General features: G+C 38.5%; 1 protein-coding gene across 5 annotated transcripts in view; it reads right to left on the minus strand.

The window, feature by feature from the left end:
- Window positions 1-12203: 12203 nt before the first annotated feature.
- The window catches only part of NBAS (NBAS subunit of NRZ tethering complex), a 160455-nt gene continuing 159334 nt past the window's right edge, over window positions 12204-13324 (minus strand). For 3 of the 5 annotated variants that reach the window (XM_085218043.1, XM_085218042.1, XM_085218041.1), the window contains one exon: window positions 12204-12958. In XM_085218043.1, coding sequence (XP_085074169.1) covers window positions 12683-12958 — 276 coding nt within the window. In that variant the 3' untranslated portion in view covers window positions 12204-12682. The remainder of the gene's footprint in view (window positions 12959-13324) is intronic. The other 2 variants (XM_085218040.1, XR_014881627.1) reach the window with 2 other exon arrangements.

Below are 13324 nucleotides of genomic sequence, written 5' to 3' on the forward strand. Positions count from 1 at the left end.
CAGCCCACATATTTTGGATTACTTTTCAGGGCTCTGGGACTGAGGGTTTTTCATTTCCTTTAACTTTGCTTTATCTGCATGAAGCTCTGTTTTAGCTTTATTGGCTACAAAAGCATGTTTCCATTAAACAGCAAAATGACATCTAATTTAGCTCATTATAACTTATGGTATGGTATAAACATAGTTTTAAAAAAAACCTCTTTTCAGTGGTACGTGGAGACAGGACGAGGGGAAATGGACATAAGCTGCAGCATAGGAAGTTTCGCACGAATGTGCGTAAGAACTTCTTCACGGTGAGGGTGACGGAGCACTGGAACAGGCTGCCCAGGGAGGTTGTGGAGTCTCCTTCTCTGGAGATATTCAAGTCTCGCCTGGACGCCTACCTGTGCGACTTGGTGTAGGGAACCTGCTTTGGCAGGGGGGTTGGTCTCGATGATCTCTAGAGGTCCCTTCCAACCCCTACAATTCTGTGATTCTGTGATTCTGTGAAATAGATAGAACTAACAGTTGATCTGTGTGAAGTGATATATTTAGGACTACGACTATGACATGGAGGAATACAGGACTGGTATGAGAGCAGAGGCCTTGAAAAACCTTTGAAAGCTCCCTGGAGCCCTGCTATAAACAACTCCAGGCTTTGCTTCTCTCCTAACTGCACTCTTGACTACCAGCATACCCAAGAGCTGGCCTGAGCCTCAGCCATGGATCCTGAAGTGGTCCAAATGGAGAAGTTGTCCGTGCATAGCTGCTTGTTGCCCAACATTCTCTGAGGCAGTCCCTCCTTTCTTTCTCTCCAACTCCAGCTCTGTACCAGAGGTGAGTGAAATGGAAATGGGACATTTCAGAGCTGCACTGCTGTGCTACACAAACTTGGGGAGCAGAACCCCACTCTTGCACAGGCTTCGCTTGGTGCATAGGAATGTTTAGGCTTTCGAAGGAGAAAATTGCAGAAATCATTTGCAGGTCTAATGCAGGTGGGAAAGAGCAAGACAGGACAGTGTTTTGTCAACCTCTCCCCACCTTTTTGAGAGAATGAGCTTTACCTCATCTGTCAGCCTACGTACACAAGGTTGGCAAGTCCTGCCACTTCAAACAGGTTAAGGAAAAGCACCATATGGAGTTAGTTCCAGGCCAGAAAGAAATCATTACCAAATTAAAACACAGGCCTAATGCATCTGTGTAACATCATCTAATTATTGGCAGATAGATTGTTTCACAGCATTCTCCCAGCTGAGACATAAAGGAATCACAAACACCCCATAGGATAAAAGCCATGAATTCATGGCTGTGGGTTTTGAAGCTCTTTTCAGCCATTTTATTCTGAACATCTGTAGAAGACTTTTCTGCTGCTATTCACAAGGATATCTATGAAATTTACATATCCCAGATTCTGATTCACTTTTATTGCAGTCTCATCTTCCTCTTACCAAAAAAAAAAAAAAAAAAAAGAAACTGAAAGAGCTCTAGTTAGGGAATCTAGGAGCAAAATAATGGTATGTATTTGGCTTTAAAATCGTGTTAATCATATGAATAGATTAATTAAAAATTTAAAAAGCCGAAAAATGTACTTCTATCACTGTCTTGTTCATCTCTTATAAACATTTAAAAGCGCTTAAGTTAGGTAAACCATGAGCAAAATAAAAGCATGTATTTGGCTTTAAAATTCTGTTAGCCACAGATTGATTAAAAATGTAAGACGCCTAAAAATGTAATGGGTTTTGGTAAGCAATCTGAAATAAAGAGAATAAAAATCATGTTTAAAAATAATCACTGAAATATTCAAAGTAAGAAAAATGAGTAAAAATCCCAGCATGTCTTGAAGTAATTCAAATAGGGACAACATTCATCCGTTTAATTTCATCTTTAGAAATGGCTGGAATAGCTCTAGAAAAAACAATTTCTTTAATTTTTTTGCAGTCCTACAATATATGAAGCCCTCAGACATTTTACATGGATGGTGTGGCTAACAGACTAAGCAGAACAAATGGAGTAGGCAGACAAAAAACAAAGTGACCACGCAGCTACTCAGAAATTAAAGAAATAACTTACCATTCTCCAATTTATCTTCTTTCCTCCTTATGTGCAATTTTCTTTGAAAGAGCTAGAAAAACCAGCCAAAGGGGCTGTTCTTTTTTCTGGTACATCTCTGAGAAGAACAGACATAACCTGGCTGAGGTCTCTGGACAGCCACCTTTGTGTTAATCATAAACTCTACAAACAGCAAGCTGCATGCACAAAAATAGTATTAACAAAAACGGGACTGATACTGCATCTTACGGAGTCATTGGAGAAGGAGAAACCTGGTTGGCTCAGCTACATATGCTAAATATACATACCCGCTTTACAAGATTGTGGGAATGTTCTTTCTCAGAGGACGTTTCAAAAAATGACAACCAAAAAAATATCAATAATCTTACAGTTACCATTTTGAGACAAAAGTAAGCTTCTACCAAAACTTAAGCAATCTGAAATATCACAAGCTGTGACTGTACTGGGGCTAGAGGAGTGCTAATGAGTGTTATTCTCTAGCCCAGAAAGGAGAAATCTAGGCAGACTGCAAGAGAATGAGCAACCACAAAGTCCTCCTTTATTTGCCCCATAGTTTGCTTCTTACAGTTCATCGCACAATCCACTAACTGCTAAGAGCAGTCAAGTGAAATTTCATCCCCTAAGGTCAACATCTCAAAGTTACAAATGCATTAAGCAATGCAAACTGATCTGCAGCTTTTAAGAGCCAGACAAGCTGCCAGCTCCAAGTACGCTTGACATCAAACAGCCCCAAAATGCTGTTTTCCACACCACCACTAAATGCTAGTTTCTGATAGAGAGAAGGGATCTCGGGTCTAGGGTTAAACCAATCTCATCAGTAAAACAGGAGTTTGAGATGTTGGCTGTCCACTACCATCTCCCATGCATGGATGCACAGCTCTTCTCAGTAATCTCCAGTGGCAGCTCTGTAAACACTGGAGGATGTGTTTTTCAAACTTACTCTAAGGACACCAAGGGTTACAGTACTCTTTTCCCCAAAGTTATGTTGTTGCTTTATCCATGCCTTTGTAGATTTGAAATTGTGTGCAGCTAGAGCAATCGCACAGAGGTGTTTCAGGATAACAAAGTCCAGCTTGCTGATTTTTATTCTCCTGCAGATTTAATCCTTAATTATTGAATTGTGATTAAAACCAGAAGCTGAAACTAGTCACTGCAAAAACTATCGTGGAAGTCTTCCCAAATAAATCAGATATTGGTTTGCTCTATCATCCTTAGGACAATAGATAAACTGGTATGGCAAACCAGGAAGAATATTTTCTCCATGCTGTCAAAGGCCTCTCCCCCAGCTGTCAAGAACAGTCATTAAACCTATGTTAAAAATCTCATAAGCCAAAAACTGCCAGGAAAAAAGAAAAAAAACACAAAAAAAAGCAACAAGAAAGACGCTGAACATTGCATCAAGGAAACACTTTAGAACATGATCTCTGCATTTCAGGTCTGAAACTTAACAGATTGAGCTACAGCTACTTTTTCTTTTCTGGGTATGTAAGAGCCCTCCAGTCTTCAGGTGCATTAATCTATAACAAAGCCAAAACTAAGACAAGCAAAACATCCAGAAGCAAGGTCTGACTCTTTCCTTACATATCTGGCATTTTCTCTTAAAGGTGGAGAAAAAAAAAAAAAAACAACTTTCTAAGTAAATATCATTTGTCACATTTAGAGCAGGGTCTTGCAGTACAGAGAAATTATCAAAAAGACCAACTATTTTTAGAGGGCTATGTGGGCAACTGTAAAGTACTTTATTGGCCTTTCATGGAATTAGATGTAAACATGTTGTGTTAAAAAGCTCCTGCTGTTAGAAAAGCGCCAAGTGCAAGTCTTTTTTTTTTTTTCCTTTACCCTTACTATTATTCAATATTGTTAGTTTTATACAGAAATATGGTTATAGAATTGTAAGGAAAAAAAAGGAGCTACTCTTTCTGGCTTTAGACAGGATGGATGACTCCAATAGTGCCTCTGCAAACTACTCTCATGACTCAAAAGTAAGTCCTTCCCTTTTTTTGCCAATTCTTTCAGCCAGGAGAAATACAGAGCACAATGAAATACCAAAGGTAAAATCCAGTGTCAGATGAAACACTGACTGACATTTACCAAAGTCTCAAGGAACATCCTATTTTCCACATCTCCTCCAGAAAGCCAGTGAGAAAATAACTTATTTTAGAAGTTCATTTCCAAACATTCATTTATAAATAGATATATGTTTAAAACTAGCACTGAGAAGACTTCATTTTCTTTGAATGAAAGAATCAGATTGCTCAGATCCAGGCATAAGCAGAGCACTGACATTTAATCAGATGTGGTCTGTCCTACTTATAGTAATTTCCCCTGCCAAATGAAACAAAAGAGCAAACTTTTGTTTGAGCTTTGAATCATTAGATGAAGGTGGGGAAAGAAATAAACCCAAACTGACAAAGTGGCCAGGCAGATTTGATCAGAATCTGTGCATTTGTTACAGTGACCATAGAATCATAGAATTGCTTAGGTTGAAAAAGACCTTAAAGATCATCGAATCCAACCACAACCTAACCATACTACCCTAACTAACAACTCTCTGCTAAATCTTGTCCCTGAACACCACATCCAAACAGTTTTTAAACACATCCAGGGTTAGTGACTCAACCACCTCCCTGGGGGAGCCTATTCCAGTGCTTAACAACCCTTTATGTAAAGAAGTGTTTCCTGATATCCAACCTAAACCTACCTGGGTGCAACTTGAGACCATTTCCCCTTGTCCTGTCACCTGTCACCAGTGAGAAGAGACCAAACCCACTCTCACTGTAAGCACCTTTCAGATATTGGAAGAGAGTCTCCCCTCAGCCTCCTTTTCCCAGGCTGAACAGCTCCAGTTCCTTCAGTCTCTCCTCGTAGGTCATATTCTCCAAGCCCTTCACCAGTTCTGAATGTTCTCTCTTAGATGCTCTCTCTTAGATAGTTCATTGCTAACTCTCTAAGAATACTGTCTTTAACACATAGTGTAAAACTTCTGTTACACGATCATACAGGTATGGTACTTTCTCAGTATGAGTCTTTACTGGGGCCTCTGAAGACTACCACCATAATAAATACTGCCCTCTAAATGCCAAATGATTTGTGGGAACCAATAGCTGATTGATAAACATACAGTTCTAATTAGAAACAGTTGGCAACTTACTGCCCCTTCCATTCATGTACCCAAATTGTTCATATCTGTAAGCAGGACACTACTCTCACTCCTTTCCAGACCAAACTCTTCAAAGCTCCAGAACCGTGTGTGATAAATGAAGTATTTTAGAAAATACCACAGTTAGAGTCTGATCTGTTTGGTGTGGTCGTACCATTTATTCTTCCATTATGAACAAGAAAGAACAAACACCACCATTTAAATGCTTTCCTAAGAGTTTCCTTCCTCAAAAGATCTACCAAGTCATTGAAGAGATATAGATCACACCTGGATATGAAGCTAACAACACCCCAACACTTAAATTTTGAAACGTTTCAAATCTTGAACTGCCTCAAACTGGACCTTACTTCATATAGGAAGTATATTTCATACACCTAATCTCTCACAATCACGTTGCATCTATACTTACATCCAGAAGCTTAAGAAACTGCCCAAGACTGACAAAATACATCCTAAATAGGAATGCTTTGTTTTTAGGAGCAGCTGCAGCAATTATAGCACAAAAGGATGCCTCATCCCTGGAGACTTTCAAGGCCAGACTGGACCAGGCTCTGGGCAACTTGACCTAGCTGTGCATGTCCCTGTTCATTGCAGGGGAGTTGGACTAGGTTACCTTTAAAGGTTCCTTCCACCTCAAAGGATTCTATGATTCTATAAAAGTCCAAATTAGCCTAAATTAGTTTTTGTTACACTTTCCTCTACAATGTCTTTACTGGAAATAAGATTTAAAGCAGTGCTATGACAAACGTTCATTAAGCACTTAAATGGATGGAATACATCAAAAAATCAAGGGACATAGATTGCACCTGAAGTCCCTTTTGAAGATTATACAAGATAGTGCCTATGTATCACATAAATACTGCTGAAAGCTGCATTCAGATACTGTTATGCCTTTTTTCCTCTTCTGCCAGAACCAGCGCAGATGGTACTACCAGATTAGTCAAAATCACCCCCCGGATTCATGTGCTGTTTCTGTTCTGTATTGTTCTACCATTTAGACTAAACTCCTTCTGCTTATTTGTTTTCAAGTATTACTTTATATTTTTTAAGCAGCATACATCTGCTTTGCTCATTAGAATAAATATTTTATATGCACATTACGCAGATAAAGACTCTTGCAAAAAGAGACTGCCATGCAGTTTTCTGTATCTGGGTTGCAAAGGACTGTAAATCAGAGCTCAGGCAAAGCTGGTTTTGCTGTTTCTGTGCCTTGTAAGCAAGACGAGCCTAGAAATGTTGTGCTAGGACATTCAGTGTCATAGTGTCAGCATAGATTGCTTGAGGACACTGATTTCAGAGGGAGAGGAGTACAAATTAAGTGGACAACACATTTTTAACTGTGATCACAAGGTTTATACATGCCAACTTTCACCAGAGATTGACACTAACTAATCATTTCCTTCATTTTCCTTATAAATTGTGCCCTGAGAAAAGAGGCTGGCTTGCCCCACCTGCTATTAGAGAACAGTATTTCAGAAGAATGAATCTCTTCAGAAGAATGAATCTGTTCTCAATTTTTTCAGAATCTGTACTCGGCTTTGCTGGAGCTACGCATGCTGATCAATGGCTGAATTAGAGATTTCCATTTCTAAGGCTATTTCAATAACAACCACATATAAATAGATTGAACATAGATTAAAAAAATCACTGTCATGTATCTGGTATTGATAGGTGACACGAGAAGGGGGTGGTGAAATGGCTGTGCAACAAGGAAGCTGTTAAGAGTCTCTGCCATTCACACCCAGGCAGCTTCAGAAAGTACAGTCTCTGTTCAGATAGAAACGCTGAATAGTTTGTCTAGCTGTGTCTGAGTTAGACATAACCTCAGAGTTTATCTTGTTTGCACAGCTTAGTGTATCCTACGAAGGTTCAATCAATAACAAAAAATAGCACAGCCATTAGCATGAGGACCAAGCCATTCTCTTTGTTAGCCAATCCCAAAGCAAGTCTAGAAAGAAGACAGATCAAATTTATCACTATATGAAGAAATCAAAGTAAACAAGATTTTCACATTTCTGAAGGTCAGAGTAGTCAGACAGACTTAGAAAGAATATATATGTTTTTCTTTCCTTATTTCTATGAGTTCTTTGCTGTTATAATTACCTGTTCAAGATACCAGACGTAGTTAAAAAAAATAGTAGGTTCTAAAGTAAAATGAGGCTCATTGCTACAAGCTTCCTGCTCTGCTGTGGGAAGCTCAGTCACTGGAAAAGCAGCACTGCATCTCTACCTCACATAACAAAGCATTGCTGAGGAAATATACATGAAAGCTGAGGGCAGTGAGCTCTCTTGGAGAATTGAGCCATTTAACCAACCTAAAAGAGCCTGTTTCTGGCCATCTGTGGGACCCTAATATACACTTCTGCTTTTATACTACTACTTCAGCAAAATGAGCTAGATGCTTTCAAGTGCAGGCAGTTGCACTCAAATCGGGCTTACCATTTTGTGTCTACAAAAGGAGACTAATAATAAAGGTGTCAAGACATGCTGATAAAGACATTTTTTGTAGTAAAAATGACAGCTGCATGAAAACCTCTTGGAAGTCTTAATGAAACTTTCTGGTTGGGTGATAAACTGGTAAATAGAATCCAATTTGTAAGTGCAGGATGATGTAACAAAAGGAAAAAAAATCTTAAAATTTTAAGCTGCACAAGCGTAGAAAGTAGCGTAATCCCAGATGACTCCTAACAATGTAGAATGAGAGCTCAGGGTCATAATGAATAATGCTATGCAAAAACTACATTTAGATGCTCAGTAACAGTCAAATAATCAACTTGAGAAACATTTTTATGGCACCTTACGAATATTTCATATGTCTGCAACATTCAGTACAAAAATAAACTGAACATAAAAATTATACAGAGAAAAGAAAGAGGAGGACCAAAGAGCATGTAGAAATGAAGAACTACAGGGAGACTCAATAGGCTGGAAAAGACAAGGCTGAGTATGTTACTGGTGTATAAAAACAGACAGGGTAAACAACCTTCTCTTTTTTTATTATTGTTGCTTATTTTTCCTTTTTTTTTTTTTTTCTGAAAGAAAAACTAGGGGCATAATTTGAAACAAATGGAATACGAAAGCATATGAAAGCGGGGTGGATCTTCAAGTGTGTAAATGTGGGAGCCTGCAAATTTTTAAGCAGCAATACATATGGCTACGTATGCTACAATAATAATTCTTTTCTGAAATATGAAGCAGTGGTAGTTTTGCGTTCATTCCCTTCCTCCTGTCAATCACCATCAGTCAGTACAATAAACCAGCAAGATGGTAGACCTGTTGTGTTTTGCAGTGAAATATAACCTTAGCAAAATCTTTGCCTTGGCTCCTTTCCCACATACTTCACTTGTGGTTGTTTGATGTTGCCCTGATTTCAATGTGCTTTCCAACTGGAGCTTCCTGGTTCAGTACTCACCTGCTGAGAGATGAAAGCAGGTAGTATATTCAGTTCCCCCATGGTTTACTGTCATCCTATCTTTTTGCATAAGCGCGTCCTTTTGGAGAAGAGCTGGCTGGGCATCTTCATTCCCATAAGCAAACGGTCCAAGGTGTCACCTCACACCGTTTTCTGCTAAGAAAAGCATAGTAAAGTCTGTGGGCCACTTTGTGAGATTTGACCTTGTAGAATACTCAAGATTGCTGTTTTGAAGGGAAAGCAGAGGTAACTAAAACAAGCTTGAAAAATGAGTGTGTTTCTCAAGTGTAGAAGTTTTTACTCTTATGATGAAGGTATCCATATTCAGGAACTGTTACACAAGGAAACTAACTGAACCAAACACAGCTACTCCAAGCGCTGAATTGCACTGTTTATAGATACAAAAGTGACCACTCTGCATTGAGTTGCTGTGACATATTGTCTTCACTTATGACATCTAGCAGAGAAAGACATTATGAGTTATGATCTTTCTTCCCAAATCTCTGGTTCTACTCATCCACAAGGAATGCAACATATTTAGCCACTTTGATGCACCTACGATGCTCCTTGAAGATGCAAACCTTAACCAGTGTTTTTCTAGCAAAAAAAAAAGGATTAAAAACAAAAAAAAAAATAAACCTCACCACCACAAACAAATCAAATGAACTGACAAAATTGAACAGTCTCAAGTGCCAGTTCAGCTCTTTTGTGTTGTGTTGTGTTGAATACTATTAATATTATCAAGGTGATTTCCTTAGCCTTTTAAAAAAAATATCCAAGAAACAACACGATATTATTTCTTAGCATATCTTGGTCACTCCATGGCCTCAAATATAAAACATTCTACTAAAAAGCTAGTACTGGAATACACATATCCTTTTTATGAGCTTATTTTATTTTATTTTTTTTCCCCCCTCTATTTTATTTTGGAAGATATACTAACATAGGCTAATTATTTTTGGATGTATATACTAAATTGTTCATTATTGGTGCAAGTTTTGTATACAAGATAAATCAAGAGTAGTGGTGGCTAGGGGGAAAGCATTTCTCATGGATTTGTAACCCCAGCAAAACAGAACACAGAAAATCAATACAGCTCATTAGAACTTTAACTACAGCTCAGCTCTATAGTGACACTAACTTTTTGTGATCCTGAAAGAGCATAGTCAGAAAACTCAGCCATGAGCTGAACCTGAGAACAGCACAAACAGACCAGAAAAGAAAACATCATTAAGCATAGAAATATCTTCTATAGAATAATCCAAAGTTCTCATGCCAGAGATAGGTCATCCAGTTTGTCTGCATCTACTGATTTTCAATTACATTTCATTTTTGTAACTCTTTGAAAGGGCAGATAGTATAAGGACAAGTGGAAATGATTTTATGTTGAAGGAGGGAAGATTCAGGTTGGATGTCAGGGAGAAGTTCTTTACAGAGAGAGTGGTGAGGTGCTGGAACAGGCTGCCCAGGGAGGTTGTGGATGCCCCATCCCTGGAGGTGTTCAAGGCCAGATTAGATTGGGGCCCTGGGCAGCCTGGTCTGGTATTAAATGGGGAGGTTGGTGGTGGGGGTGGGGGAAGGGGTTGCTTGGTGCTTCTTGATTCTTGAGGTCGCTTCCAACCCAAGCCATTCTATGATTCTATATTTTTCTAAGCTTTTCTCTACTCTGCAGCTCCAGTGTACTTTGCTGCACCAGACTCAGGTCTCTTGAGACTGTTTGTGTAAGAAAGCAAAATTAATGCAACATAACTGAATAATATACATTTGAATTTGGTATGTAGTAAATCAGATACATGGATGAGATAATCTTCCTTAAAACACTGAAGGACAGCTGTGACCAGCTAGTACAAAAGAAGCTAATAATCTTAAGAATTCAAGTACAATTAAAAATCTCGTTATGAATGCTAAAGGAAGGTGGGAAAGCAAACACTTGAACACTTTTCACAAAGCATGAGTGGAAACAACAAAACAGATCCCAAATCAAAGACAGTGCTAACAAGAATCAGTTGTAGTTCCACAAATATATCAACACCCACGGCTAAACCCTGAAACCTAGGAAAGAACTCAGTAATACAAATGTGTTATGAAACAGCTCTTCAAGCTCTTAATTCACTCCTCTCACTTTATGATTCAAGCTGGCACTAGGAAAAAGGGAGATTTAGAAACTGTCTCAATATAGTCAACTTATTAATATGCTGCATAATGAAGGGCCTGCCTATCCCAAAAAACGGAAAGTTCAGAAACAAATTGTTTGCTCTGTGCTTCAGCAAAAACCAGCTAACTAGCCCCTTCTATCGCTGCTAGGATTTGCTTTAACTGTTACATCATACTCTGAGGTTGCAGAGAGCTTATTTATTAGCAGAGTGACAGCCCGACCCTGAGCTCCCATTGCAGGTTCCTACAGCACTATTTGCCAGGATTTCGATCTTTCCACAGCGCTCAGTATGAAGACACCCAACCTAGGTCACCAGCTCGAGCTCAGCCCTAGTCAGCACTGCAGATGATTAACTCAGACCTGCCCAAGACCCACAGAGGTGCCAGGCAGCTGGGCAGTGGCTATGATGATTGAAGTTTATTTCTGAAACCCCTCTGTCTTGAACTCACATCACTTATCTCCACGTCATATGAAAGCTTGGAAAAAGTAAAATATACTGGCAGTGCTGCATCCACGCTGAATTCTGACTGTTACCAGTATTAACTGAATCTATCACCATTGTCTGTACTGTAGGCATGATACATCCATCATTCAACTGTGAACTGCAATCACTGCACAAGAATGTGTTTGCTGTTGCTGGGTTATTTTTCTTCATTTTTATTTGAAGAGAGCAGAGCAGTCTATGAAGGACTCCATATGGCATTCCAGTACGTACAAGAAGGTTATCTACATAGTGGAGCCAGGTTCTTCACAGCATGCATGGCAAGAAAATGAGAGAAATGGCAGAAGCTGCAACAAAATGGCTTTGAAAATCTTTACATATGTATCTCCTTTTGTTTAACATGGGGACATCCTGCCTGGCAGAGTTGCACAGAACCCCATCCTTGTCAGGTTTCAAGATTTGATTGAATAAAGCCCTGAACAACTCGTTCTGACATTAAAGGAACCCCATTTGAGGAGGAGGATGGACACTTCCAACCTGAGTGATCCTATGGTGTCTAAAGTTTCTGTGCATTGTAACATAAAAACTATATCTGAACACAAAATTAGGCCAAAGATTTACAGATCCATTTTAACAAATTTATATTAACATATGGAATATCAAAACCTTACAGTAGTGCAGACAATGTAGTAGATGAACAATTCTCTTGTTAAAAAACTTAGAAAATAAATCAGCAATCCTTTGACTTTTTAAAACAAAAAGGCATTTGGAAACCAACACGTCTTTGTAATTTTTCAGAAACCAACACGTCTTTGTAATTTTTCAGAAATCAAGTAAAATACTTTGAAAGTGCTTTCACACAAAAAGTATGAATAAATGTCATGGATTTGAGATGGGGCTTCCAAAATAAGCATCACTAAGGAGAAATGGGAATTTCAGAAAAAGAGGCAAAAGAGAGAAAAGAAGAAAAAAAGAGATACTACAATAAATGTAAAATATTTTACTTACTGCAAACAACATTGCACAATACCAAACTTAAGGTTTTGAAATTCTCAGGAATTACTTTTCATTGTGATATTTTGCTCCATATATCTTTATATTTTTACATTAGTTTTACATTATGACAAGAGTAAATTACATACAGAGATTAAGACATTGTATATAACCCATCAGATTACTAACTTTTCATTTACATGTCAGAGTGTAATCATTTAACATTCTTCTCTGGTGAGAAAACTTTATCAGGCTCATTGTTGTGCTAGTCGTATTACACAATTACACTGTCGACATCAATAATTTTTTTAAACCATTAGAGGTATATGGAACTGCAGGTGTGCTATTTGTATTTTCTTCAAAACATAGGTAATGATAGCTAACTTTGTTATTTGTTACTAGAACAACAATTTCTCCCTTTTGTAGAAGGCCTCCAGAGTAAAGCCAGACAAATCAATAAATCCAACATTATTAAATCCAATGCTGAATAGTCTGGAGGGCAGAAGTAAAAGTCCTGAGTGCAGGATGAGTTCCTCGATAAGACAGCAAGAGAGATCCTGCCTCTGCGTTGAACCCTGCCTCTTTTAGTTGTTTTGCTATTTCCTCTACATCCCAGCCTCCTTCTGCATGGTTAGCCAGCAAGTGGTCAATAAGGCGAGGATAGAAGGCAGTTGATATGCACTTTACCACTAATTTGGCATTGAGGAGCAAGGAAAGTATTTCAGCATCACAATTGGAATCATCCACCTACAAAGAATGAAAAATCCATAGTAATTAAAAATGAATTATCAGATACATCTATCAACCAGAACATGCCATGACTGTTCTAACTGCACAGTGTGGCCTTGAAAGCAAGATGACATAGTACTCTGAATGGATTAATAACAACAATACATACTTTGCATACTTCTGAACGCATAAAGATGTATTTTTACATAGGCTGAGAGCAGGGCCTGTTTAGCTGGGAGAAGACTGATGGGATCTTATTAACGTGTACAAGTATCTTAAGAAAGAGTATCATCAAAATAGGGCCACGTTGTTTCTGTGGTGGACAGGACAAGAGGCAACTGGCTCAAACTGAAACACAGGAAATTCCATGTACATATGAGAAAA

Source organism: Meleagris gallopavo, chromosome 2 (genome assembly GCF_905368555.1).
Source record: "Meleagris gallopavo chromosome 2, MGAL_WU_HG_1.1, whole genome shotgun sequence".
Taxonomy (NCBI): Eukaryota; Metazoa; Chordata; class Aves; order Galliformes; family Phasianidae; genus Meleagris; species Meleagris gallopavo.